The 25419-nt window shown below is 53.1% G+C and overlaps 1 protein-coding gene across 1 annotated transcript in view; it reads right to left on the reverse strand.

The window, feature by feature from the left end:
* Positions 1–1102: 1102 nt before the first annotated feature.
* Positions 1103–25419, reverse strand: part of HIC2 (HIC ZBTB transcriptional repressor 2) — a 33151-nt gene continuing 8834 nt past the window's right edge. The window contains exons 2-3 of the mRNA XM_055323352.1: positions 9756–9853; positions 1103–7959 (exon numbers count right to left, since the gene is read on the reverse strand). Of these exons, the coding sequence (XP_055179327.1) occupies positions 6135–7959; positions 9756–9781 (1851 nt within the window). The 5' untranslated portion in view covers positions 9782–9853 and the 3' untranslated portion in view covers positions 1103–6134. The remainder of the gene's footprint in view (positions 7960–9755; positions 9854–25419) is intronic.

Below are 25419 nucleotides of genomic sequence, written 5' to 3' on the forward strand. Positions count from 1 at the left end.
AACAGGGACGGGGTGAAATCATAAACTGCAGGGGACAGGTGATAGGCCATTATATTTCACCAACTAAAGACTCTCCTACTTCATTCACGCACATAGTTTCTTTGCAGACCTTCCAGGTAGTGAAGTACTATAGGATTTAGCATAAGGAAATCATTCAGGAATCTTTCTTAGACCATGAAATTCAGTTTTCAATCGTGATTATGGGGGCTGAGAAGTCCCATGATCTGCCATCTGCAAACTGGAGAACCAAGTAAGCTGGTGGTTTAATTCAGTCTGAGTGTGAAGGCTTGAAAACCAGGAGCACCTCCAGTATCCATGCGAGAAAGGCAGGAAAACTCCATGAAATGACCCAACCGACCATCTTAGATACCATCTTCGGTAAAGACCCAAAAAAGTATTTTTAAAAGAGCAGGTGGTACCTGGCTGGCTTAGTAGGTAGACCATGTGACTCTTGGTTAAGTTCAAGCTTCCCATTGGGTGTAGAGATTACTTAAAAATAACACACACACACTTTAAGAAATAAAAGAACTCAACAGAACTTACCATGGATTAGAGCAGCAATACCAATATTGTTCTGGAGTCCTAGGGTCCCAGGCTAACCTGCTGCTGCACTGGAGCCACTTGGACATCTGAAGCCCACAGTCAGGGGTCTAAGCTGGTTGGCCACCCTCCTGGCCCCATCCTTGCTCCTCCTCCCAGATCTTCCCTCTTCCTGAGATTCCCTCTCTGGTAGGTGGGAGGGATAGTCCCCCAAGGAACTAAAACCATTGTCCCTGCCCCTGGAAACTAAGATTATCCTTGCTTTCCTCCTCCCTTGATCCCAACAGAAAGCAGAAGTAGAAGGCAGGAGAGCCTTTGCTCTGCCCCAGCCTGACTCTGCCGCTCCAACAGGTGGTCCTGGGCATACGCCAGACTTCCCTTCACCCAGTCTACAGGTCCCTGTCCCTATCAACATACCAACTGCTTCCTAAACCATCTTAGCTAACTCAAGCCAAAACTGTCCGAGAGGATGCAAACTCTAGGGTGCTGGGTCCCTGGACCAGTGCTCAAGCCCAGGATGCACACACCTGGCCAAGTGAGGTCCCAGCCCCATCTGAAACCCAGATTTAGGATGGTAGTGGGCAGATGGCCATCCCAGCTCCCACTCTCCTAGGTCTTAGAGGTGTTTGACACAGGAAAGCGTGTGCCATTTAGCAAGAGAGAACCACAAAACACAGAAGCCCCACATAAGACAGTTTTCAATCAAGCTTTTAATGAAAAGATCATAAAATAACAGTTTCTCATCACTGTACATTAAGACTGCACGCTTCTGAATGGAGAGATCAGTCGTCGGTGAATTGCTTTTCTATGACACTTGAGGGCTGCGTACCTGCAGCTCTGACCTGAATTTATCCAAACTCTCAAAGGAAGTGAGCTCGATGTGATGACTGACAGCGGCGGTGGCCAGTACAGGAGTGCGATCACGGTGTCCCGCCCCCCCTTCTGGGAAGGGAATAGAGTAGGACAGTGATCCCTCTTCCAGTTCTGATTAAACAAAACAGCTACAACCCCATCCCTCCCCCTCCCCCTCGAGGTATTTGCGAATGGGCAGGTGCCCAACCTGGGGTCCCCCAAGGGGGGAGGGGGAAAACAAGTGATGGGTGGGATACAGAGAGGCTCCCCTCAGCACCTGGCCCCATGGGCCCCCGCCAAATGGAGGGGGGGAGCCCTGGGGATCCTCCCTGCCCCAAAGTGAGGTCTGTTATGCAGCATTTCTGAGGTCAATAAATTACAGCAATAAATAGCAAGGTGAGGTAGGGGGAGGGGTTCCTGGTAGCAAAATTAAAGTGGGTGACTGAAGCTGGGGGGGGAGGGGTCCTAGTAAGGGGGTCCTGGGCAGCCTCAATTCCCATAGCGCACATCTACCCCCTGATCTGGAATGTCACACTGAGGCTCTGGTTAGGTCCCTCTCCATCCTATCACTCCTGGCATCAGATTCACAGGTTCAGTAACATCTGCCCCAACGTGACTCTGGGGGAAGAGCAAGGGCTTTGGTCCCTTTGAGGGGTATAGCAGGGCTGAGATCCCTTGTCTGTTCTTCGGAGGCCTGGTGCTTTCGTCCCCCAAGCTGAGGGGGCGGACGGATGCAGCCACCTCTTCCCTGAACCCTGCCCTCCTGGCTGCCCAGGCCTCCCCCCCACTCAGGACGGCTGTAGGGAGGGCGGTAGGGTCGGCCTGCCCAGCCAGCCCAGCCCAGATCGCACTCCTGCACGCGGCCCAGTCCAGTGAATACTGACGGGGTTGGGGATGGGGCACAGCTGGACAGCCCGGCGCCCCCAAGTGGTGACGAACGGGAATACACACACGCTGCGTGAAGTTCCAAAAGTCCGTCTGGGTCCAGATTGTTCATTTCACAGGCTGAGGTGTATGGCTATGCTGCGAGTCTCTGAGATTCTTATTTGCTTAAAGGTTCGTCTTTTCTTTTTTTACCTTTTTTGCAATCCTGGAGGAGCCCTTGAGGTGGCTCGGTCTGGTGGGAGCGAGCGGTGGTGGAGCCAGCCGCTCACTCGCCCCAAGTCTGAGAAATAAATACATTCATCACTGCACAAACATATTGATACAAAAACAACACTGTTCAGAGTGTTTGCACCGTCTGTGTTGGTAAGGACCAGCCCAGTAATACCTCCTCACTGCTGGGGGTGGGGGTGAGGACCCACTGGAGTCAACGGAGCTGTGCAAAGGTCCCGGGGCTTTTTGGCTTAAGAGGGACCCTCACATCAACCCACCCCAAGGGTCGCGGGCAGAATGTGGGAGGTGGGGGGCCCTCCATCCCGGGGCCCTAGCCCAGACTCGGGTCCTGCGGCCAGAGCCGATGGCCATCCCCTGCTGTGCCAGCTGGCCAGGACCTTCACGGTCCGGCCAGGAGGCCTGGGAGCCAGTCAGCACCAGCCCAAGCTCTTTGGTGCCAGCTGGGCTTTGAGAGACCCGGGGCTGGGGAGGAGGGCTCAGGTGAATCCAGGGGGCCTCCATGCCTGCCCCGGCCCCACGACGGCCCCTCTGCCCGTGAGCCGACTCAGAAGGGCCTCCAGCGGAAGGTGGGGATTCACTGGAACTGGCCTTACAGCTGCTGAGGTCTGAAACTGTAAAAGTTTATGTAAACAATGAGATAAATATATTAGTATCTTTTTTTTTCTGAGCCCATTGAGGTTCCATACTCATTCAAAATGTGCTTTGGTTTAAAAAATAGGTTTTGTGAATTTGGGTATGAGCTTTTTTTTTTTCTTTTTTTTTTTTTTTTGTTTATCCTCTCTTTCCTACATGACATCTGCTATTTCTGTTTCCTGTTTCTCCGAAACATTCAGGAATTAAGTGACTAAAGCAGAGAACTGTAAGCCGCCCTTGGCCTCCAACGGCCTAATTTCCTTGTGAGGCTCTTAACATATTTCCACGCACACACTCGCAAGCACACACTCCACATGAAATCAAAGGAAAAAGAAAACAAAACCAAGTGTTGTGTTCAATAGTCCCACCCCTCCCCACAAACCCTTAAAATTTTAAATAGGAAACTAGTGTTTTGCTTTCTTGTTAAAATACAGAAAAGGCTCGATACAATACTCAGGTGGGTACAATACTATGTCGCACGAACGTCGTTGAGTGAGGGGCCTTGGCGCCCAGTCCCTGAAGTTCTGCAAATGAATCAATCACCTACTCCACGGGTCACCTCGTGGATGTAGCCGCCCATGGCCCGAGAGGCCACACACAGGCCAGGCGTGCGTACAACTCCCGTGCGCTACAGACTTTGTGTCGTGTGGCTTAAGTGCTGACGGAGTGGGGTGGGGGTGGGAGGGCAGAAAGGCCTGGAGAGGACCCTGCCCCCTCACCTGACTTTTCGGAACATGAGACCCTGGGTCCAGTGCTCCGTTCCCACCCGGAAAGAGTAAGACCCAACTTGGGGCTGGGGGTGCCTAGAGATGGGCTCAGCTGGAAGCCCTCACTTGCAAAACACGCCCTTCACCATTTGGGTCCCTGAACTTGGGCTGTTCTCAGCTGGAGGGTCTCTGGAGGGGTGAGGGGAGAAGATGACTCTGGAATTTTTTGGTCTGAACTTAAAGAAAAAAAACAACAACAACAAAAAAAGAAAAGCATGAAGCAAAATTAAGATAAAGCCGCTGGCCCAACTCTGGCTCCAGTCGGCCAAGGACAGTGGGGCCAACCACAGCGACCTTGGTCTGGCCTTGTGAGCCTGGCCCCTGGCCCATGGAGGGCTGCCTGAGGCTGGCAGAGAAACCCCAAGGTGAGGAGCAAGGTGGGAAGGGACTCCAGACAGGGCTGAGCCAATTGGTGGCAGCCCAGCGGCCAGGACTGCCCTGAGAAGGTGACAAAACAGGGCAGCACCCCCCATACACCATCCCCCAGGGGGTAGACATCACTTTGGTCAGTGCTTCCCCATGCCTCTGCACTGGCCAGGCAGGGGCTGCTGCTCTCCCAAGCTCCAGCTCTTACAGGCCCAAGGGACAGGATGTGGGGGGGCTCACTTCCACCTCATCCTGGCCCTGGCAGGGGGCCGCAAGGGGCTGGCTCCAGCATTGAGGCTCCCCATCCTGATCTCCCGTGGGGCTGGAGCACTCACTACCCTCCTCACCCAGGCCCAGATCAGAGGCATGGACGAGCTCCCTGAGGCTCAGCAACATACGCATTACACTCGCAGGGTGGACACAGCTGGCGATATGCTCTGGGCAAAAGACACATGCAAGTGGCTCTGCAGCCGCAGGAGCCCCTCTCGGGAGAGCCTTGGGGATGGAGGTCCCAGGACGGCCACTGGGGCCAAGCAGAGCCTGGCTCACTCAAACGTGCGTCTTCCTGTGCGCACTAACAGGAGGAAAACAAGTGTCATGGCCTCAACTGCCAGTCACCAACGTACTGTTCTTGTGAATTAAAGAGGTAGCAAAAGGTCGGAAGTCTCTCCACCTTGATCGGTAAGGAAGGAAGGAAAGCTCGCTATCTGTCCACACGCACTATGCACACCACACACACACACACACACACACATACACGCACACACACTCACGCACACATACACACACAGAAAATGAAAAAGAAGAGTACCAACGGCTCTGGCATCGAGTCCAGCCACCCCCCTCCCCCCACAAATCCCAGACCTTCCAGTTCAAACATTCACATAAACGTTACACTGGTTTTTCTCTTAATAAAAAAGAAGTACCTCTAAACAAAGAATATTCCTCAGAAACTATAGGAAAATCACTCTCTCTCCTGAGGCAGCCGAGGCAGGGCTCGGGGCCCAGGGAAGCCTTTGGCCAAGAAGGGCTTCTGGGGCCTGGAGGGGTGGGCGCCCCTCAGCCCACAGCCAGGGCAGGGGCGGGAGGGGCAGCTGCCCCTGTACATTCAGTCTGCAGACCCAGGCTCAGCCCCGAGGGGCCGGGAGGAAAATAAACTCTTGTTGGTTTTGGTTTAAAAAACAAAATGCAAAAAGAAAAAAGAACAGATCAGTAGGAATAACAGCAACACAGGCCCAGAGGGCTCTTTAGCTGTGGAGAGGTAGGCGGTGGGGGCCCCCCTGACTGTCCCAGCGCCAGTGAGCAGTGACCCCTGGCTCAAAGAAGGAGGGCTGTCTCCTCCCCTCCAGCACTGCTCCCCTAAGAGCCAGGGTGGCCCGCACACAGACAAGCACTCGTGCACGCACACAGACACCACCCCTGGCCGCGGGGCAGCCCTGCCCTCCCCAGCAGAGGGAGGCCCCCACTGCCCCCTGCTCTGACCCGGCCTGCAGGAAAGGGGCCAAGGTTCCAGCGAGACCCCTGTGACCCACTCCCACAGGCCCTGCAATGGCCCTCTCGGGGAGCCAGGGCCTAGGCGGAATTGGGAGGTAGACTGCACACCAGCAATGCGCACTCGGAGCTCGGGCCCGTTGGCTTCCCTCCTCTCACTTCCCTTGGTACAGACTGTCCATTAAAGCTCTGAGTGTGTGTGTGGGGGGGGGGCTGGCTGGAGGTGCCACCAGGAGCCACCCCCACAGGGCCTGGGGGTCCTGGCCCCTCCCGCCGGGCCTCCGTGCTTCTTTCTTCCTTCCTTCCGTTGGCTCCCGAGGGTGAGTCTGCAGAGGGCACCCTCGGACCTGGGAGAAGGGTCTTTGGCTTCTAGGAGGGGGAGGTGTGCATGCGCAAGTGGCTGATGAGGTTGCGCTGCTGGGTGAACTTGCCCCCGCAGAGCTGGCACTCGTAGGGCTTCTCGCCCGAGTGCACACGCATGTGCTCGGTGAGGCGGTACTGGCGGGTGAAGCGCATGCCACACTCGTCGCAGGCGAAGGGCTTCAGGCCCAGGTGGCTCCTCATGTGGCGCGTCATGGTGCCGCGCTGCGTGAACATTTTGCCGCAGATGTTGCAGGGGAAGGGCCGGGTCAGCCAGTGCGTCTTCTCGTGCTGCCGCAACGTGGCAGGGTCCTTGTAGGTCTTCTCACAGACCGAGCACTTGAAGGGTCGGGGCTCGGCCGCGTAGGCTGCACTGGGCGCCGACAGGTCCTCGGCCTCCTCCTCAGCACCCCCACTGCCCGTCTCGTAGGCTCCCTCCTCCTTAATGAACAGCTCCTCCTCCGTGTGTGTCTCCACGTGGGCGTTGAGCTGCTCTGAGCTGGGGAAGCCTTTGGCGCAGGGGATGCACACGTACAGGTTGTCCCCATAGGACATGGTCTCGTAGCCTTCCTGTCGGTACACATAGTGGGTGCCGGCGTGGCCGCTGCCCCCCTCACTCCCACTCTGCCCACTGTCCTCGCTCCCATCCTTGCCATTCTCCTCCTCCTCCTTGCAGGGATATGCGGGCTCCGCATAGGGCCCGCTGGGGCCACCCCCACCAACATTGCTGGCCAGAATACCATTGGGAACCCTGTCCCCTAGCCCCTCACCCTCATCCCCTGGGCAAGGGCCCTTGGGCCCCGCTTCCCTCCGCTCAAAGGGAGACCCCACCATGGGCTCCTTCTTGCTCCACTCCTTCTTGCGGGCTGAGTGCCGCAGGCTCTTCCGGGGCTGCCCACCAGGCCCCTCCAACAGGCTCAGGTGGTTGTCCTCAGCCCCCTCCAGATCCATGGGCTCATTGGGGGTGCCCCCCAGCTCAGCATAAGAGGCACTGTTGGCAACAGGAGGAGCGGAGGCTGAAAGGGGCGAGCCATGCTGACTGTCACTCAACTGGGCCGGGTCGTCGGGGGTCAGGGGGGGACCGGGGGTGGCAGGAGGCAGGGGAGGACTCTTCTTGGACAGGTCCAGACCTAGCTCCTGCTCACAGCCCCCACTGCTCCCATTGGTGCTGCAGCTGCCCAGGCCGGCCTCCCCGCTGGCTGGACAGATGGCCCGGCCAAGGCCATGCACACCCTCCTGGCTGGAGCCCCCGAGGAAAAGCTCGTCATCTGAGCCTTTGGCCTGGGGGAGCTCCTGCGGGGTATGGGCCCCTTTGCGTCCGTCCACAAGCCCTGGATACCGCGCCTGAATGACGGAGGCTGTGGATAGCCGCTGGCTGCGGGGGGGCCTCCCCATGCCAGTGGCACCCACCCGACTAGAGCCGAAGGGCTTGCCGGCTCGCTTGAGTTTACGGCGGCAAAGGGCTGCCAATTCGGGCAGCTGGAGGTAGCTGGCGGCAGTGAGGAGAGTGCTGAAGTTGGGCTCGGCCGGCTGGTCACTGGGAAGCAGTTTTCCCGTGTAGATGAAGTCCAGGATCTGCTGGAACACTGTGGAGCTGACCATGTCTGTGTCCAGGTTGATGAGGTTGTCGTGCAGGACCAGGGACTTGAAGTAGATGCTGCTGGCAGCCAGGACGTTCTTGTGCGCACGGAAGATGGAGTTCTCCACCATGATAATGACATCACACAGGAAACCCTTCGTCCTCTGCTGGTTCAGCTGCAGCAGGAGCTGCTTGGAGTGGCTGGGCAGCTCCATGTCGGGCCCCATCTCCCCGCGCCCCGCCCACGCGTACCACCTGCGGGCAAGAACAGGTGCATGGGCATTAGCCACCTGGAAGCCTCATGAAGGGCTCCAGGACAGGGTAGGGCTGTGGTGGTGCTTAGAGGGCCTCATCAGGCATAGTACCCAGGGAGGGAACTCATACTACCCACCCATGGGGGCTCATGTTGCCCAAAAGGGGACAGTGGCACCAGCCCCATGGGGATGGATGAGAAAACAGAAGCAGAGGACAATGGTTACGTGGTGCCAAGCAGAAAAAATGAGATGTGAATTTGGCTCCACAGCCCAGGGCACTGTCTCCACACTAAAGAAGTCAGCCACAAACCCACAGGGGACTCAAAAATGACCACCAGGGGACTGTGAAGCACTGGGTAGAAGCAGGGTCTGAGGTGAGCAGAAGCTCCCAGGTGTGCTCACTTTCCACATGGGCATGCAACCTCCCAGCTTTTAGGACAAGCTAGAAATTGAGATTTTTCAGCTTAATCTCTCAATGTCAAATAAAGGTTCTTTTGCCTTAAATACCATGTGGGCCAAATCAAATATGCAGCCGCCATTTGTGAGCTCTGCTCTGCCCTGGGTGTCTTTCAAACTCCAGTGGTTTCCCAAGCTTTCGGATTTGTCAACATCACAGACCTACCTTTAGTATTCCAGCCATAGTCCCTTGCCAGTGCCTGCTCCCATTCCATGAGGGCCTCACCCCCCAAGAGGGCCCTGAGTACCCCAGCCTGGGTCTCAAGGTGCTGAGCAGAAAAGGGGGCCTGGCCAAGCCCCTGGCACTACCATGGCCCTGGGAAAGGCAGCCAGCTGGCCTTGTCAGACTGGCGCAGACATTAACTGATGTCATTAATAAACACACAAAGGCCTCTGCCCTCCACGGGAACCTTGCAGGTGGGCTTTGTAATAGTATGCACATGGGTCTCTGAGAGTGGGGTGCTCTGACCATGCATCCACCCAAATGAGCAGCAGGATCTGAGGCACAAGGTGTAGCTCATTGCTCCCTCCAGCCCCTCAGGGAACATGCACCCTCCCACAGGCAACTGTGTGCCATGCAGCTGACAAGGGTGCTTTCATGTCCTTTGGCTCAGGGCTCAATCTCTGAAAGTAACTGACTGCTCTGAGCCTCGCTCAACCTGGGACCCCTTTGCCTCTACCAGTGGACCCAGCCAAGTCCTGCCTCTTCGGGAAGAGATCACTGCCTTCCTGTAACATAAACACTTCTCACACCCCATTGCCCCACGCCTGCCCTCATTTGCAAAAACAGAGGAAAACCCTAATAACCACACACATGCCAAAGTGGCCTTAGGAACTCACTGTGAACACACATGGGTAGATAGCCACACGCTAGCACTCAGGGCCTAACAGGAGGCCACAAACACCCGCTCAGCCAGCCCAACCTTACAAGACTGCTCAGCTGTGGGGCTCAGAGGTAAGAGCCCAGGTCCTGAGGGAACCTATCCTCTGCCACTCTCTGCCCCTCAACCAGCCAAGCAAAGACAAAGAGTCCAAGGCACAGTTTCCACCCAGTCCCAGGAAATGCAGTGTCAGCCCCACCAGCACCCAGGGTGCTTGATGCTCCTAGCCTGGCAAGGGGACAGGCCAAGCAAGGGAAGGAGGCCCTGACTTATAAGAGCCTGTGAGCCACAGCAGCCGCTCCTCTGCAGGAAGAGGGCAGCAGGGCCCCAGCCTCCCCTCCATGCTACCCAACAGTGTGTGCACACAAAGGACCAGACTGAGAACTGCAGGTCTTTGTGGGCCACCCTCCCCCATACTTCCCCCTCCCTCCATCCTGCCAATTCCCCTTCCCCAGCCTACCGGAGTGCCAGGGGCCCAGAAACCATGTGAGCAGCAGCCAGCGGGGGTGGCCTCCTTGAGCGCGTGGCCTCCCTGGGGGTGCATCAATGCCTGGTCACCTGGGAAGCAGAAGATGGACAGGGTCACCTGGATTGACATCAGCAAGGGAGGGAAGGAAGGACAGTGAAGGGGAAGGCACCTGGTGGCCCTGGAGCCCTCACTCCCAGGAAGGCCTGGGATCTCTCTGGCTGGGATGCTAGGGACAGCCAGGCAGGGGACAGCAGCCGCAGTCCACAGCAGTCAGGCTCAATGGTAGGGCAAGTCACAGGTCTAGAGAACTTATTAGCAGGGCTGCACTCTCCTCCCATCCAGGAGATTTAGGATTTAGGGTACTCTAAGGGCCACCGAGGCCTGTGGGGAGCTGGTGGCAGGCACATTAATTCCTGGCGGGCAGGCATGGTGGCAGGAGGCCTGGGCAAGGCCCTTCTCAGGCTGGCCACATTTACATAACAAAAGGTCAAAATTGGAGGCACTAGTGCAATGGGCTATTTATAAGAACCAGTCTCAACCGCTTCTGGCTCTCCTGCCTCCTTCCCTTCCAGATCTGCTCCCACTGCCCCCCTCCCTGCCCAGAGGGCCCAGCCCCCTCCTGCCCAGCCCAGCCTGACCACATGGCCTCCCCTCGCAGGAGTTTCTTCGCAGGAGTTTCTTCGGGCCTGGCCTTTCAATACCAGCCCGCCAAAGCAGCTGGCAGCTGCTGCCAGATGCAAAGGGTTTCCCCTCTGCCCACCCCTCCCCAAGATACAGGTCCCCAGGGAAGGGGATCCTGAGGTTCTGGCTTTTTGCACCCCACTCAGCAAGCCTAGGCTCCCTTGGAATGGAGCCAAGGGTGGGGGCGGAGGCCTGCAGCAGCCTGGAGCCCATCCCTGCCTGCCCTTCCCCCACCCCCAGGGCCAGGGAGGCTCAGCAGGTCCCTCAGGAATGTGACCAGACCCGGGGTGCGGGGTGGCTGAGAGGCCTCAGCTCCAGTCTGCCAGCTGTCTCTCTGGCCCCTTGCACAGCTCTCCTCTCATGGGGTGGCCTGGGGCGTATGGGGGGAAGGGGGGCGGGTTGGTCCAGGATCCCACCCATGGCCCAGAGGGCAGCAGAACCAGCTCTGTTGGTCCAGAGAGGCCTAAGAGTGTCTATTTCTACATTTAATGAAGGCGGCGCGGCCTGGGCCCCTTGCTTGTGTAGAGTTCAGGCCAGAAGTGGCCAGCAGGACAGAGTAGAGCTCAGCCTTAGGAAGGGGGCAAAGACCACCTCAGCACTGGTGAGAGCAGCCCTGAAAAAATGGACAGAGAGCCAGATCGATGTGTTCGAGCCAACCAGATGCCCCCCACAGAGCCCTGTGCCACCTGCCTGCTCCCCACCGGATCTCAGGGCACCCTAAGCCCTGCTGGGGCACGGTGTCCGCACAGTGGCTTCTAATTTAGCACTTACCAGACCCTGCACTTGGGATTACTTGCCCTTGTCAGAGAGCCGGCCAACAACTACTGAACCACATACGAGGAGTGGGGCTTCCATGGGTACCCACTGCTCCAGCCCTGCCAGCCACGTCACCAGCCATGGAAAGGCACAGTGACTGACCGAGGTCTCCCAGGTTGAGTCACACAGGACTTCTCAGGCCCAACCTCCCTACAAGGACTCCACAGGGCAGGGCTGAGTAGCCTTCACTGTGTCCTCCACTGAGTGGGACCACGGTAGAGCTGCCCTCTGAGAGTTCACAGCCAGTACGATGCCACCCTCCCTACCTGCCTTCCACCCCAAGTTGGGGCAAGCGAGGGCCACCATGGGAGCTGTAAGTGCCAATGCAACCTCAACACAGGTGAGAGGGTGCCCACTGCTTCAGGGCTAGGACCCCTGCAAAAGCACTGCTCTTTCTTCCCAGCAAAATAGTCACAGCAGAGGCCTCTGCCCTACAGCTCAACACTGGGTATAGAAGCAGCTGGCACCTACACTGGAGAGGCCACAGCCCCAGGGGAGGCGGGGTGCCAGGTACCTAGAAACATGGGTGTGTGGGCTGGTGCAGTAAGCTGGCAGTGCAGTACCCCACTGGGGACAGGGGCTGGTGCCCAGCCCTGGCAGGAGCCCATAGGCTGGGATGAAGATACTGCCTGGCACCAGTCCCTGGCACTGAGGAGCCCCCTGGCAGCAGGCCCAGGCAGCATGCCTATGGCCCCAAGGATCCACACTCAGCTCAGAACCGTTGCCTGCTGGAGCACTGGCTCTGGGAAGACCAAGATCTGGGGCAGTGGGATAATCAGATACTCCTCTGAAGCCAAGACCTAACCATCTTAGGGGAGCAGGGGATGAGACCCTGGCTAGGCTGGCCCTGGGGAAGGGCAGAAGGAAACACAGTCCCTGGGGAAGGCCAATTCTTGTGAACACAGAAGCTGGGGGAGAATGAACAGAGAGACCTGGCTATGTAACACCTGGGTTCCCTTCCCAGGTCCTTGTTTACAAAATGGTCCACCCCCACCTACCCAGCTGGGCTATTACGCAGAGAACTACACAGATCTCTGCTGAATTCTCAGGTCCTTTCCTCCCCTTCCAAGTCCCTGCCACAGAAAAGCCAGAGGTGCCCCCACGTAAACACTGAGGGTGAGGACACCCCAGATTTTTAAAATATACACCCAGGGCACCTGGTGGTTGAGCATCTGCCTTTGGTTCAGGGTGCGATCCCGGGGTCCTAGGATAGAGTCCCATGCTGGGTTCCTTGTGGTGGGGGGAAGGGGTGGGGTGGTGGTGATGGTGCTTCTCCCTCTGCCTATGTCTCTGCCTGTGTGTGTCTCTCATGAGTAAACAAGTAAAATCTTTAAAAATAAAAAATAAAATACACATCCAGGGCGCCCGGGTAGCTCAGTCAGTTAAGCATGTACCTTTGGCTCAGGTCATGACCCCAGAGTCCTCGGATTGAGCCCCATGTCAGGCTGCCTGCTTGGTGAGGAGCCTGCTTCTCCCTCTCTCCCCCACTCATGCTCTCTGTTGAGTACGCTCTCTCTCTCAGATAAATAATAATCTTTTAAAAATAAATAAATAATAAATAAAAATAACACACCCACCCACAGGAAAGCCAGGCCCACAGAGCTGAGCCAAGAGAGCTGGCTGAGCTCCCTGCACTCATCTGCTGCTCCTTCCTATCTACCGTCTTCAGCTACAGACATGAAATTCCTGGCCAGCCAACACCATTCTATGGAAAGACACATCTTGGGGGCATGATCACCAATCAATAAAAGAGATTATCTCTGGGGGTGGCAGGTGGAAGTATAGGAAAACTATAAATTCTGTATGTTCATTTAATATTCAAAATATAAAATAAATATATATTACTTTAAAAATCCTTGGGGTACCTGGCTGACTCAGTCAGTTAAGCGGCTGCCTTCATCTCAGGTCATGATCCCGGGGTCCTGGGATCGAGCCCCACATCAGGCTCATTCCCCTCGGCTTGTGCTTTCTCTCTCTCAAATAATAAAATCTTAAAAAAAAATAAAGCTGGGGGAGAATGGATTTTTATTTAAAAAAATAAAATAAAATCCTAAAAGGAAAAAAAAAAAGGCAGTACTGATGCACAAACATGATAAATCTCAAAATCATGATGTCAAGTGAAGAAAACCTTACACAAAAGAGTACAGATGCACAATTCCATTTAAATTAAGTTCTAAGTTCTAGAGGGACTCCTGGGTGGCTCAGTGGTTGAGCGAGTCTGCCTTTGGCTCAGGGCGTGTTCCTGGTCCCAGAGATCGAGTCCCACATCGGGCTCCCTGTGGGAGGCCTGCTTCTCCCTCTGCCTATGTCTCTGCCCCTCTCTTTCTGTCTCTTATGAATAAATGTTTAAAAAAATCTTTAAAAGCTCAAAAAAATAAAAATAAATTAAGTTTTAGAAAAAGCAAAACTAGTCCATGGTAGAAACAAAATCAGAAGAGCCTGCGGAGGGTGAGGAGCATGAGGAGCTTTCTGGGCTAAGGAGGGCTCTTCATTTTGGTAGGTGTTTGGGTTAAGGTAGATGTGCTCACTGGTCAAAACTCAAGGGGTCACCTGATATTTGGGTACCATGTTGCATACAAATTTTTATCTCATATTGAAAACAAAAATTCCAACTTCTATTCCAAAGAATAGAAGTTTCCAGAGGACATGCCGTTCTCAGCAGCTCACTACCAGCTAACATTCACTCATCCCGGGCACCTATAGGAAGCAGCTCATCAGGGCATAGTAGTCAAGGCACAGACAAATCCGTGTCCCTCCTGATTCCAACCTGGCTCAGCAGCCCTTGTGGTCTTCAGTAGGTAGTCAAAGCCTAAGGCCAAGGATACTCCTGAGATTCCCTCACCCTACCCCGCAAACACACACCAGACAAAAGGCCAGTGAGGATGGTGGAAACAGGGCCCCATGCCCTCCTGATCCATGGAACAGCACCCCATTAGGGACCTCACTTGCCCATGATCCAAGGCAGTCTACACGGCCTAAAGGGCTCATGGAGAGGCAAGAATGAGGCCACTTCCCAGGCTTCTTTTCCTAGCACCCTTACAAAAAGCAGAACATGCTCTGGCCCAACCTTTCAAAAGCCATGAGATGTTTTAAAATAAAAGTGATCTTTAGGGAGCCTGGGTGGCTCAGTCTGCTGGGTGTCTGACTCTTTTTTTTTTTTGGGGGGGGGGTGACTCTTGATTTTAGCTCAGGTCATGATCTCAGGATCATAGGATCATGAGATGGAGCCACACGTCAGGCTCCGCACTTGGCAGGACTTTGCTTGGGATTCTCTTTCTCCTTCCTCTGCTCATCCCTCAGCGGGCTTGCATGCACACATGCTCTCTCTCCGTCCTTTATAATAAATAAATAAATGAATAAAATTTTTTTGAAAAATAAAACAACAGAAAAGTTATCTTGGCTTAAACAGAGAGCCCAGGAGAACAATTCTAATCATCTATCTGATGGGAACTGTGCCAACTCAGCCTGGATACCCACCATGTCCAGAACCTGGGCTCCAGGAGGCCTGAGCATTCAGAACTGCTCTGGTCAGGGTGCCTGGCTGGCTCAGTCAGAAGAGCAGGCGACTCTAGATCTCAGAGTCATGAGTTCAAGCCCCACACTGGATATAGAGATTACTTAAAAATCAAGAAAAAAAAATAGTAACTGCTCTGGTCATTCAACCTCCAGCGGTAGCCTCTGGATATCAGGCTGGGAGCTTCACCTCCCTGGGCCTGGCAGCAGGCCCTGCATCCCTCCTGGAGACAGCAGAGTACATCCCTAGCCCCATGAGTAAGGGCCAAATCCAGCGATTTCACAGCTGGCAATCCTAACCCTCATGAGTAATATGCTCCAGAAAGATGTCCCTTCCACCCAAGGCCTGACTTCCTGCAGGGAGGAACAACCCCTCCCCCCACCAGAGGCAACTGTGGGCATCCTGACTGCAAGGCCTCCCAATTTCAGAAAACTTCTCCACCTTCCTCCCAAACAGGAGGGTGGGCCCTAAAGAGAAAGGTGATAGGGCAGCCCCGGTGGCTCAGTGGTTTAGTACTATCTTCACCCCAGGGCGTGACCCTGGAGTCCTGGGATTGAGTCCTACGACAGGCTCCCTGCATGGAGCCTGTTTCTCCCTCTACCTATATCTCTGCCTCTCTTTCTCGGTCTCTCTCATGAATAAATAAATAAAATCTTAAAAAAAAAAAAAAAGATGACAGACAGGAAAAGAGGCCCACTTGCCTCCCTTCCTTGGGCTGGCCTCTTGGCCCAGGACTCTTAGAAACTTTGTCACCACCACCCCTCTCTGGTGCCCCCCACCTCACTTCCTTGAACAGGACTTCCCACAGCAGTCTTGGAGCTATGCTGGGAGACAAGAGGAGCTCCAATCAGCCCACCCCAAAACACCCAACAGGAGACTGTCTTTCCTCCCTAATCACCTCCTGGCAAGGAACACCCAGACAGAAGTAACAGTGACACGGGAATCTTCTAACCACCCATCGCCCACCCAGGGCTCCACTGCCAGGTGGGAGACACAAAGTGTACCAAGCAGAGAGGCAGTGCTGGACAAAGTACAGCCAGCCACAAAGCAGCTTCCACACCCACAGGGGTTTAGCTCATCTGTGTCAGAAAGGGTCCTAAATATGCTGGCTACTGTCCTCAAGCCTGAATCTGAGGTCAGCATCGGCCTTAGTCACAGCTGACCTGCATTGGTCACCTGGTACTCCAGGTATGGCCCTAACAGGTGCCTCTTCCTTGAGGCCTGGCCCCACCCAGGCTGAAAGAGAACAGTTTGAGGGCATGGTGGAAACAATGTGGAAGGTACAAACAGCCTAGGATCCAGAAGAGCCCAAGACCCAGCCTCCAAGCCAACAACCAGCCCTGTATGGTCAGAAGCCCAGGACTGTGTTCTCCTATTCCGATGGCCTGGAATCCTTCTCTATATCCCTCTACCCTCTTTTTTTGGAGAGAGAGAGAGAGGGACTGGCGAGAGGGGCAGAGGGAGAAAGAGAGAATCTCAAGCAGACTCCCCGCTGAGCCCACAAGCCCCATCAGAGCCCAAGATGGGGCTCAATCTCACAACCCTGAGCCAAAAATCAAGAATCAGACGCTCTACTGACTGAGCCATCCAGGTGAGAAATCCAGCCTCTAGATCCCTCTTCTCTGTATTGCTCCATGAAGTCTTACCCATCCCTTCACTGGGAGCCTTTCTCCCCTTCACCCATCCACCCAGGCAGCACCTCAGTCTGCCTCCTGGGGAAGAGTGGGGTATTCTCTCCACATCCAGGGACAGATGAGACAGCAAGGTTCTGGGGGTTAAGGAACTTGCACAAGGTCACAAGAGTAAGCAGGTGGCAGAATGAGGACTCAAAAGCCTGATCCAGAGCTGAAATCACGCTCTCCCCACTCCAACGGAAAGATACCACACACATCCCATTGTTGGGCAGGGACGTGACTTACAGGAGCACCGCCTTCCATGCAGAGCCAGAAGGGTCTTGGTCTCCACCTCTGCCCTCATCTCCTCCTGCCCACCCACCAGCCACCTGCCTGTCACAGCAGAGCCTCACCTGGGCTGCATTCTCTTGATTGCAGTATATAAGATCAGCCCAGCTCCTTCAACACCTTGAGGCCAGAGAGAAACTTCTGGCTACGAGTAACAAGGTATCCACCCCCCATCCCCCCAGCATGCAGTCTGCTCTGGGTACCTAGGTTGTGCCCGCTGCTCTTCTGAGAACACCCCTGGCCTCCATGACCTCTCTGGCCTGTCCCTCCAGGCATGGGCTGGTGGTGGGTGGGACTCAGTGCTCTGGGCAAGCCCAGCCGTGTAATCCAGCCCAGACCTGGATGCTGGCCAGCAGCTCCTGGCTCTTCTCCCAGACCATCCTCCTGGAAAGCAACAGGCTCTGCGAATGCCAGGAGCCCAGCCCTCCCTCCGACGCGGCTTCTACGAAATAAACATTTGGGTTCCACTCAGTGCTTTGGTGATATGATCATCAGGGACCCTGTGTCCACATCCTTCTCTGCCCCTCATGCCCCTCTTGCCTACCCACTAGCTCACTCTGAACAGTACAGGAAATGGCATCTAGCCTAGCCAGACTTCGAGTCTGTCCTGAAATCCCTTCAGGCCCCACCGAAGACCCCATGCTGCCCATGAGAGGCCAAGTCCTGTGTGGGCCCTGACCACCTGCATCTCTGTGCACCTCCATCTGAGAAGTGGGCCAGTTCCTGAGAACTCAACACTGTGAGGAAAGGCTAGAAAGTGCTGCTCTGAGGAAAGCCCTGGCAGGAAGCTCCAACCGGTCAGGACCCATGGCTTACAAACCTCGCTTCTCCAGGGCAGCCATGGGTCTTCTCCCTCTCTCAGGCCTACAACCGTCCCATCTCTCCTGGCTTTGGAGCCAACCAGAAGCGAAGTCAAGAGGCCTTGGGGCCTACAACTAGATGTCCCCTCCTGGCTCTGACACAACTGGCTACCTGGCACCAGGAAAGGCACAGGGCAGGGTCCCACCAGAGAGTAAGATCTGGCAAGTGTATCCCACCAGGCCAAGCCATAAGTGCCACTGGGTAGAGGCAGATGAGCACCAAAGAAGGGGATTAGCAATTTAAGATTATGATTATTACAAAAACTATGCTCACCACCAGGCTCTCTCCACCACATTGCACTCCCCTCAGGAAGGGCCTGAGCTATTGGTGAAAGGCTCTCTGGCAGCAACAGAGTCGGAGCCTGGAGGCAGGGAGCACCCATAGGAGGGTAGGCCCAAAGGAGAGCACAGCAGGGGACATCTGCCATCCCCATCAGGTAAGGAACAAATGAAAACCCAGGAGCTACTTTAATCAGGAGGCACCGAGGCCCCAAGGCACTAGTTCCTGTAGCTCTAGAGCCAGTTCCCACAGGTTCTGCTCATCATGGGGCATGGTCCATGGATCAGCAGCTGCAGCTATAGCAGCACTACTCAGGGTCTCACAAGAAATGTAGCTGCTCAGGCCTGACTCCAGACCTCAAAACCAGAACTTGAATTTTAATCCTTCAGAACTCGCATGCACATTCAAGTCTGGGAAGCACTAAGGTGGGTCATAAGCTTTCTACTGCCCAGAAAGCCCAATGTTCTACAAGTAGTAAATGCTCAACCTCTGGGTATTAAGAGGAAGGAGAGAAATAAATAAATAAATAAATAAATAAATAAATAAATAAATAAATAATAAATAGGAAGGAGAGAGCTCCCAAAGGGAAGACGTTATTTCTCAGGCAAACAAGCCTAGAGAGTAATTAATAAAACAAGTGGACCTGGAGAGTGCCTGGGTGGCTCAGTTGGTTGAGCATCAGACTTGGGCCCAGGTCATGATCTCACTGAGCAGGGAGTCTGCTGCCTCTTCTCCCTCTTCTTTGCCCCTCTCTCCACTCGTGCACATGTTCGCGCTCTCTCAAATAAAATATTTTTAAAAAACGGGGCACCTGGGTGACTCAGTGGTTGAGTGTCTGCCTTTGGTTCAGGTTGTGATCGCAGGGTCCGGGGAGCAAGTCTTGTATCAGGCTCCCTGCAGGGAGGCTGCTTCTCCCTCTGCCTATGTCTTTGCCTCTGTGTGGCTCTCATGAATTAATAAAATCTTTAAAAATAAATAAAATTTAAAAACCTTTTTTTAAAAAATTTTTATTTATTTATGATAGTCACAGAGAGAGAGAGAGGCAGAGACATAGGCAGAGGGAGAAGCAGGCTCCATGCACCGGGAGCCTGATGTGGGATTCGATCCCGGGTCTCCAGGATCGCACCCTGGGCCAAAGGCAGGCGCTAAACCGCTGCGCCACCCAGGGTTCCCTAAAAATCTTTTTTAAAAACAACATAATAAATAACAGCAACAACCAACAGTGGACCTGGAACAGGAGACAGAACGTGGCCAAGGACAGGAGCTGCTGGGCCTGCATGGTAGGCAGAGACCTTAAGGGAGGAGACAAACAGCAAGGCACAGTGGTAAATAGGTGGAAATTCCACAGGTGAGGAGCTAAAAGGCACCCAGAAAGCCTGGGCAGCCATGCTGGAAGACACTATCACAATCATCTCATCTCACCTGCCCTGGGGACACCCTTTAGATGAGATAACTAAGTCCCAGAGGCAGAGATTCAGTCACAGCTGAGTCACAGAGCTGCAACTGCCCACCCACCGCTCCTAGAAAGAAACTCCCAACTCCACAAATTCAAAATCAATCCTAGTAGCTAACAATTTTTTAAGCTAAGGACTCTGAAATAATTAAAGCAAAACATCTCATCTCATACAAAAAAATATTTCCTGACCAAAAAACAGGAATAAGGGCACCCAGGTGGCTCAGTCAGTTAAGGGTTTGCCTTAAGCTCGGATCATGATCCTGGAGTCTTGAGGTTGAGCCCTGCATCCGGGTCCCTGCTCAGCAGGGAGTCTGCTTCTCCCTCTCCCTGCCACTCTCCCTGGCTTATGCTGTCAAAAAAATAAAATCTTCAAAAAATAAATAAAATCTTCAAAAATAAATATATACTTTTTTTTTTTAACTTATTGAGAGAAGGAAAGAGCACGAGAGGAGGAGTGGGCAGAGGCAGAGGGAGGAGGAGCAGACTCCCCAAGGAAGAGGAAGCCTCAAATGGGGCCCAATCCCAGGATCCTGGGATCAAGACCTGAGCTGGAGGCAGATGCTTAACAGACTGAGCCACCCAGGCACCCCTAAATAAATCTTTTATTTTTTTATGATTTTATTTATTTATTCATGGGACAGAAAGAGAGAGAGAGAGACAGGCAGAGGGAGAAGCAGGCTCCATGCAAGGATCCCAATGTGGGACTTGATCCCGGAACTCCGGGATCACACCCCGAGGGGAAGACAGATGTTCAACCACTGAGCCACCCTGGCGTCCCAATAAATCTTTTTTTTTTTTTTTTTAAAGGGCAGGAAGAACTACCTCTCAATGTAGGTGGGGCAGTCCTTCCCAAGAAAGGGCAGTTGACAACCCTTCACGCACATGGTCGCCGTGGTCTAGTCAAAACTCTCAAGGCAAGCTGGCATTAAGGAAGCAATGCCCCATGACGCTACAGACCCTCCTGGCCAGGATAACACTGAGATGGCACCTTAAAGGGGAATTAGAGAAAAATAAAACGATGCCATATAGTAATGATGGGGCTTTAATTAGCTGGGTGAAGACTAAAAGAGTATTTTTCCTGAGGAGGAAAGAGGAAGGTTAATATTTTAGAAAACCAAGAATGAGGAGCACCTGGGTAGCTCAGCCGGTTAAGCATTTACCTTCAGCTTGGGTCACAATCCCAGGACCCTGGGATCGAGCCCTGAATTGGGTTCCCTGCTCAGTAGGGAGCCTGCTCCTCCCTCCTGCTTGTGCTTTCTCACTATCTCATCCTCTCTCGAATAAACAAAACCTTAAAAAAAAAAAAAAAAAAAAAGACCAAGAATGAAAACATGCAAACCCTGTGGTCCAGAAAATGTACTCCTAGGTATACACCAAGAAGAATCTACCCACATGCTCACCAAAACCCAGGCAAGCATGTGTACACGGCAGCCCTGTTCACAGAAGCCCGACACCTACAGGACAGAGGAGGCTGACGGTATAGGGACTGTTACCCAGCCATGAGTAGGACTGACCATTTGCACAAGACCATACATATGTGCCTTTTATAGGTGAAAAACAGTTGACTGTTGGTAATATCACATGGTTTAACTTACATGCACATAGATGAGTCTCTCAAGAAAGACCTTGGTCTTTCTTGACCAAAGAAGCCAGACCCAAAAGAGACTATGTGGTGTGATTCCATTCTTAAGTTGGAAGGCAGTCAGAATCCAAGGGTGAGGGAGGAGTTAGGGAAGGACAGGAGGTGACTCAAAAGAGTCACAAGGGCCTTCTGGGGCTGTGTTTCTCATTCTGAATGTTGGTTACATACACAAGTATGTCCATCTGTGAAGAACCCTCAGAGCTGTCATTCACAACTGCACACATTTCTTATGTACAATGTCCCATTTTAGAGGAGTGAACTCTGCAGACCAGCCAGGAACCTACAGAAAACCTAGAAACCGCCATAAAATCAGTATCTACCATCCAAAGTAACAACAACCTGGTGACAGTTTTTTAAGATTTTATTTATTCATGAGAGACACAGAGAGAGGCAGAGACATAGGCAGAGGGAGAAGCAGACTCTGCAGGAAGCCGGATGTGGGACTCGATCCTGATCCCAGAACTCCAGGCTCACGCCTAAAGCCTAAGGCAGACGCTCAACTGCTGAGCCACCCAGGCGTCCCCCTGGTGACAGTTTTTAATCAGCCTAGTTTCTAGCTGATACTTCCATGTAGAGGAGGAGTTCCAATCAGGCAAGCCCATAAGAGAAGAGGAAATTCAGAGCGGCAGGTGAGATACAAACAGGATACATTCCACCAAAGCCTGAGCAGGTCCCAGGGCAGCCAGCTGGGTACATCAAAGGGAGGAAGCCCAGAAGAAACTAGAAGAGGCCCTCCGGAATAGGGGGTCAAAGGGAGCTGCTGAACAAAAGGAAAAGCCCCCTTGGCTCCTGTGTGATCAAACCCAATTCTCAAACAAGTGGCTCAAGGAACTACAGCCAAAGATCAAAGATTAGAATGTTTTAATAAAAAAAAAAGTGGGGGGAAAATCAAGTAGAAACATCATGGGCACCCATTAGTTCTTAAAGAGACATTTTTAGATTTTATTGATTTATTCATGAGAGACACAGAGAGAGAGAGAGAGAGAGACATACAGGCAGAGGGAGAAGCAGACCTCCTGAGGGGAGGCCAATGTGGGACCCAATCCCAGGCCCCCAGGATCATGACATGAGCCAAAGGCAGATAATCAACCACTGAGCCACCTAGGTGTCCTAAAAAGCCAATTTTTAAGGATAAAACTAGGGAACTTTTATACACAATCTCACACTCTACAGCCCTGTGCCTAAAAAGCCTCCAGGTGGCACCTTACAGAAGATGTCTCACATGCCCAGCAAGTCTCTTGCAGGGTCTAACAGAGGAGAGGGCCAAGAACTCGGAAATGGAACTGGACAGAGATCCACTCTTGAGACTTAAGGAAAACACTCCTGGTGTCACACGACTTTTTTTTTTTTTTTTTAAGGTTTTATTTATTCATGAGAGATACAGAAAGAGGCAGAGACACAGGCAGAGGGAGAAGAAGCAGGCCGCATGCAGGGAGCCCGATGCGGGACTCGATCCCGATCCCAGGAATCCGGGATCACACCCTGAGCCAAAGGCAGATGCTCACCGCTGAGCCACCCAGGTGCCCCTCACCCAACTTTTAAAATGGAGTCTTGGCTGGGACGCCTGGGTGGCTCAGTGGTTGAACATCTGCCTTCGGCTCTGGACATGACCTTGGGGTCGGTCCTGGGATCGAGTCCCACATCGGGCTCCCCGCATGGAGCCTGCTTCTCCCTCTGCTAATGCCTCTGCCTCTCTCTGTGTCTCTCGTGAATAAATAAATAAAATCTTTAAAAAAAAATAAAATAGAGTCTCAGGACACTTGGGGAGAAGCAGGCCCCCTGCCTGTGTCTCTGCCTCTCTGCCTCTCGTAAATAAGTAAAATCTATAAGATAAAATAGTCTCACTGGAAGTTGAAGGATTGTTTAGCATTACGAAATTCGGTTTAGACACAGAAAACAGGGCAGCCCAGGTGGCTCAGCGGTTTAGTGCGCCTTCAGCCCATGGTGTGATCCTGGAGTCCCAGGATCGAGTCCCAAATTGGGCTCCCTTCATGGAGCCTGCTTCTCCCTCTGCCTGTATCTCTGCCCCCCTCCTCCCCATGAATAAATAAAATCTTTTTATAAACAAATGAATGAATGAATGAATGAATGAATGAATGAATGAGAAAGACAGGGGATCCCTGAGTGGCTCAGTGGTTTAGCGCCTGCCTTTGGCCCAGGGCCCGATCCTGGAGTCCCAAGATCGAGTCCCACGTCGGGCTCCCGGCATGGAGCCTGCTTCTCCCTCCTCCTGTGTCTCTGCCTCTCTATCATGAATAAACAAATAAATAAATATTTTTTAAAAAAATAAATAAATATTTTTAAAAAGAGACAGAAAACAGGCTTTTAATACCTGGAGTAGACCCAGCAGTGGGGTGAAAATGGGGATACTTGGGAGGCAACAAAAATCCTGCCCTGAAAACACCTGAACCCCCATTGGCAGGCTGCATGATGACGTGGAGGGCGATGCCACTTCGGACCATTCCAAATGGTGACAGGATTGCAGAAACCACAGCTACATGCAGCACTTCAGTGAATCTCCAAATAGAGATTAATGCCCAGCTTTGAGTGCACAAAGAACAAACTCCGGCCAAACCCCGCCAGCCCAAGGATCCAGACAAGCCCACGGTGGCAACAAAGAAAAGCTAGGGAATGGTTAATCCACAATTCAGAAGAGTGGTGATTTCTGGAGGTAGGGGAAGCAAGAGTATATACTGCCCACTATACCAATATGTATACATATGTAATTTACACGCTCATTAACACATTTGTAAATAACCTGGAACACAATCTTCAAGTCCACTGAGAAAGCTGGCATGCTCTGTGCGGGAGTACCAAAAAAAGGGGAGACGGACAAGAGGAGCAGGAGCTGGATGAGACCTTCTAGATCCAAGGAAGTGCCAGAGACTAAAGTTGTGGGATACTCACTGGGCATCTCTCATGTCACTTGACCCTGAGACACCCCCTCCAACCTCCAAACACTGCAGGGCCACACAGCTAGGCAAATACAGCAACAAAATGCCAGAAGGGCTTTGGAGAGTTCAGTCCTACTGGAGACACCCAGAAAGTACCACCCTAAGAGAAGACAACAGAAGCCAGGGCCTCCATACCTGGGAGGTCAGGTGTGCCTCACCCAACAGGAGGGAAATCCCACTGTGATTTCCAAAGGACCGGACAGGAAGGGCAGTTAATGCCCTTCTAAGTGAAAATATCAAAGTCTAGCACACATCTCCCCTCTGCAGCCTCCACCCCCTCCAATTCGGAGTCCAATCAACCCTGAGTTATCTTTTTCAAACACCGATCTCATACAGTCACTCCCCTGCTTAAAGCTTTCAACGCATTCTCGATGCCTGGATAAAGTCCACACTCCAGCCTGGCCTACAGGTTGCTTCCCAGAGGGGCCTTGACCCACCTCTTAGCTTGGCTGGTCCACAGTCATGCCTGAGGGGCCCTCTTCTGCGAAGCCGGCCCTTTATTACTCCCAGGACCCGACATCAGCACGAGCTGCCCAGCAGCTTCCTTCTGCACCTACCCTCACCCCCAACCAGGCTCCCAAGGTGAGGGACCCTATGTCCCACTAGCCCAGCAGCCACAGCTGCACTGGGCATGGAGCAGGCATTCATAAAGGTTTATTAGGAGAGTAAATACCGGGCAGGAAGGATCAGTGCTGAGAAGAGTGAAATAATACATGAGAGAAGGGACGCCTGGGTGGCTCAGTGGCTGAGCATCTGCCTCTGGTTCAGGGCATGATCCCAGGGTCTCAAATCGAGTCCCACATCGGGCTCCCTGCAAGGAGGGAGGGAAGCAAGTGTCTCTGCCTGTGTCTCTGCCTCTTTCTGTGTGTCTCTCATGAATAAATAAAATCTTTAAAATCTTTTTAAAAAATAAATCTTTGTAACATCTGACTTAATAGAAGAGGCTAGATTCTCATATCTGTTTCTACACCTAGTCTACTAAGTAGTTTTGATTTAAGTCTCTGAAGAAATGTGACTTTACAGATAGAAGGAGGAGTATTTTTTTTTAATTTGTATTTATTTATGATAGTCACAGAGAGAGAAAGAGAGAGAGGCAGAGACACAGGCAGAGGGAGAAGCAGGCTCCATGCACCGGGAGCCCGATGTGGGATTCGATCCCGGGTCTCCAGGATCGCGCCCTGGGCCAAAGGCAGGCACCAAACCGCTGCGCCACCCAGGGATCCCCTAGAAGGAGGAGTATTTTAATAATCCTTTCAGCTTAATCATGGCTCTTCTACATTGATATTATAGTCAAACTTGACAAGCGATGGTCCCTTAAAAGTTGCAACTGAGGGGCACCTGGGTGGCTCAGTCAGTTAGTTAAGTGTCTGCCTTCAGCTCAGGTCATGATCTCAGGGTTCTGGGATGGAGTCTGCATCAGGTTCCGAGCTCAACAGTGAGTCTGCTCCTCCCTCTCCCTCTGCCCTTTCCCCCCCTTGTGCTCTGTCTCAA

This window comes from Nyctereutes procyonoides, unplaced genomic scaffold, assembly GCF_905146905.1.
Source record: "Nyctereutes procyonoides isolate TBG_1078 unplaced genomic scaffold, NYPRO_anot_genome, whole genome shotgun sequence".
Classification (NCBI taxonomy): domain Eukaryota; kingdom Metazoa; phylum Chordata; class Mammalia; order Carnivora; family Canidae; genus Nyctereutes; species Nyctereutes procyonoides.